General features: G+C 37.1%; 1 protein-coding gene across 1 annotated transcript; it reads left to right on the top strand.

Moving 5' to 3' along the window:
* The first annotated feature begins 1,173 nt into the window (after positions 1-1,173).
* On the top strand, positions 1,174-1,590 carry LOC119677065 (myb-like protein D). Its single transcript, XM_038088334.1, has one exon. It carries the CDS (start codon positions 1,174-1,176, stop codon positions 1,588-1,590), a length of 417 nt encoding a protein of 138 aa, XP_037944262.1.
* The last annotated feature ends 242 nt before the right edge of the window (positions 1,591-1,832 follow it).

The raw sequence follows: 1,832 nt of genomic DNA, 5'->3' as shown, positions 1-1,832 counted from the left end.
TCATGTCGTGAGAATGGATGAAGACGCTCGTGTCTAGACCGTGTCTCCGGTGGAGTGATCAAGTTGAGGGAGCACTAACTGGACTTGATATACGAGACTGGAGAAGGCGCGCACGCAGCAGAGGCGCCTGGGGAGACATGCTGCGTCAGGCCGAAACTCGGTAACGGGTTGTTATGGCCACATAAGTAAGTATAAGTAAGCATAATGTGTAAAAAAAAGATGGAAATAAAAAATAATAACTAATATTTTCGGAAATAAAAACAAAAAATACAAATTTTTTGCTTTATCAAAACACTTTCTTGACAAACTGTATCTAAAGAATCAGTGTCGCAATTAATACAAAAGTCACAACATACAAGTGAACAAAAAATAATAATTAAAGCAGTAAAGCAAGTATTAAAAACCACCAACAAATTTAATACAAAAAAATAACAACACCAGAACAATAATGAATAAAATTGTAAACAACACACCGTTGATTTTACAATAACAAAACAACTGCATGCTTCGCACTTCGCGTGTGTAAAAGGCGAAGCAAAAGTGCAGTGATGGACAGTCAGCATCATAGCAAGCTTGTGTTCACATCGCAATCTTAAATGCTGAACGAAGGCTAGAAGGAAATTTACAATTTTTTTCTTCCTACACATTGTCAGGGGCGTTGGAAATTAACATTTCTACGCCAAATTCATTGCATAGAGAAGAAACTCACATTTCTTCAAACACATTGTCAGGTGCGTTGGAAATTAACATTTCTACGCCAAATTCATTGCACAGAGGAGGAATTCACATTTCTTCAAACACATTGTCAGGGGCGTTGGAAATTCACATTTCTACGCCAAATTCATTGCATGGAGAAGAAATTCACATTTCTTTAAATACATTGTCAGGGGCGTTGGAAATTAACATTTCTACGCCAAATTCATTGCACAGAGAAGAAATTCACATTCCCTCAAACACATTGTCAGGTGCGTTGGAAATACGCCAAATCAACTAACTTCATTGAGGAAGAGAACCACATCATTGCAGCAACGCCACCGTCCACCGTGTATCCAAACTTTCCACTGCTCCTATCAAATAAATTTATTGTAGGACTGAACCTGGAATCCGACGAGCAACACGTCGGCCAGAAAGGTTCGTTGCAACACCCAGACCATTACGGATTTCAGCGACAAGATGGCACGACTATTAACCAACCTAAACAATGCAACGTTACTAAAATGGAAGGTAAACGCAACATCTAGTGAAGGCAAGATGATATTACTTTGCAATGATGAACACGCTCTTTTAGCGTACAAAAAAGGCCTAAATGCCCTATACTCTGAAACGATCCAAGCATCGCAACCGAAATCTTTCCAAGAAGCTAGGAAAATGGCAGAAAGCTTAGTGTTCTCCGACCAAAATCAACGTGTTTTACATTACCGTGGCAACACACTGCCACAAAATAACTTTCAGAGAAGAAATAATTCAAATTCTCTAGGTAGATATAACAATTATAACAACAAAAATAATCATTTTAGAGATAATCAAAGAAATCAGCATAATATTAATAACAATTACAATCACAGAAATCAGTATAATAATAATGGTTAAAGAAACCAACGCAACAATACTGGCGAAAGAAACTAAAATAATGGCCAAACCATAATAACATGCAAAGAAACCAATACCAAAATAATTATTATAGAAATACAAATCGTAGATACATACATGCGATGGACGCCCAGGAAAACTACAAGCAACCAGAGGTGGGAATGGAGAACCCTCCACTGGTTCGAAATTAAATACTGTAAAAATTTTAAATCAAACCCTGTCTAACTATATTTCAATATTCT

This window comes from Teleopsis dalmanni, chromosome 2 (genome assembly GCF_002237135.1).
Source record: "Teleopsis dalmanni isolate 2A chromosome 2, ASM223713v2, whole genome shotgun sequence".
In the NCBI taxonomy this organism is placed as follows: domain Eukaryota; kingdom Metazoa; phylum Arthropoda; class Insecta; order Diptera; family Diopsidae; genus Teleopsis; species Teleopsis dalmanni.
Note: the sequence above shows the minus strand (reverse complement) of the source record. Positions and strands in the feature narration are given on the sequence as shown.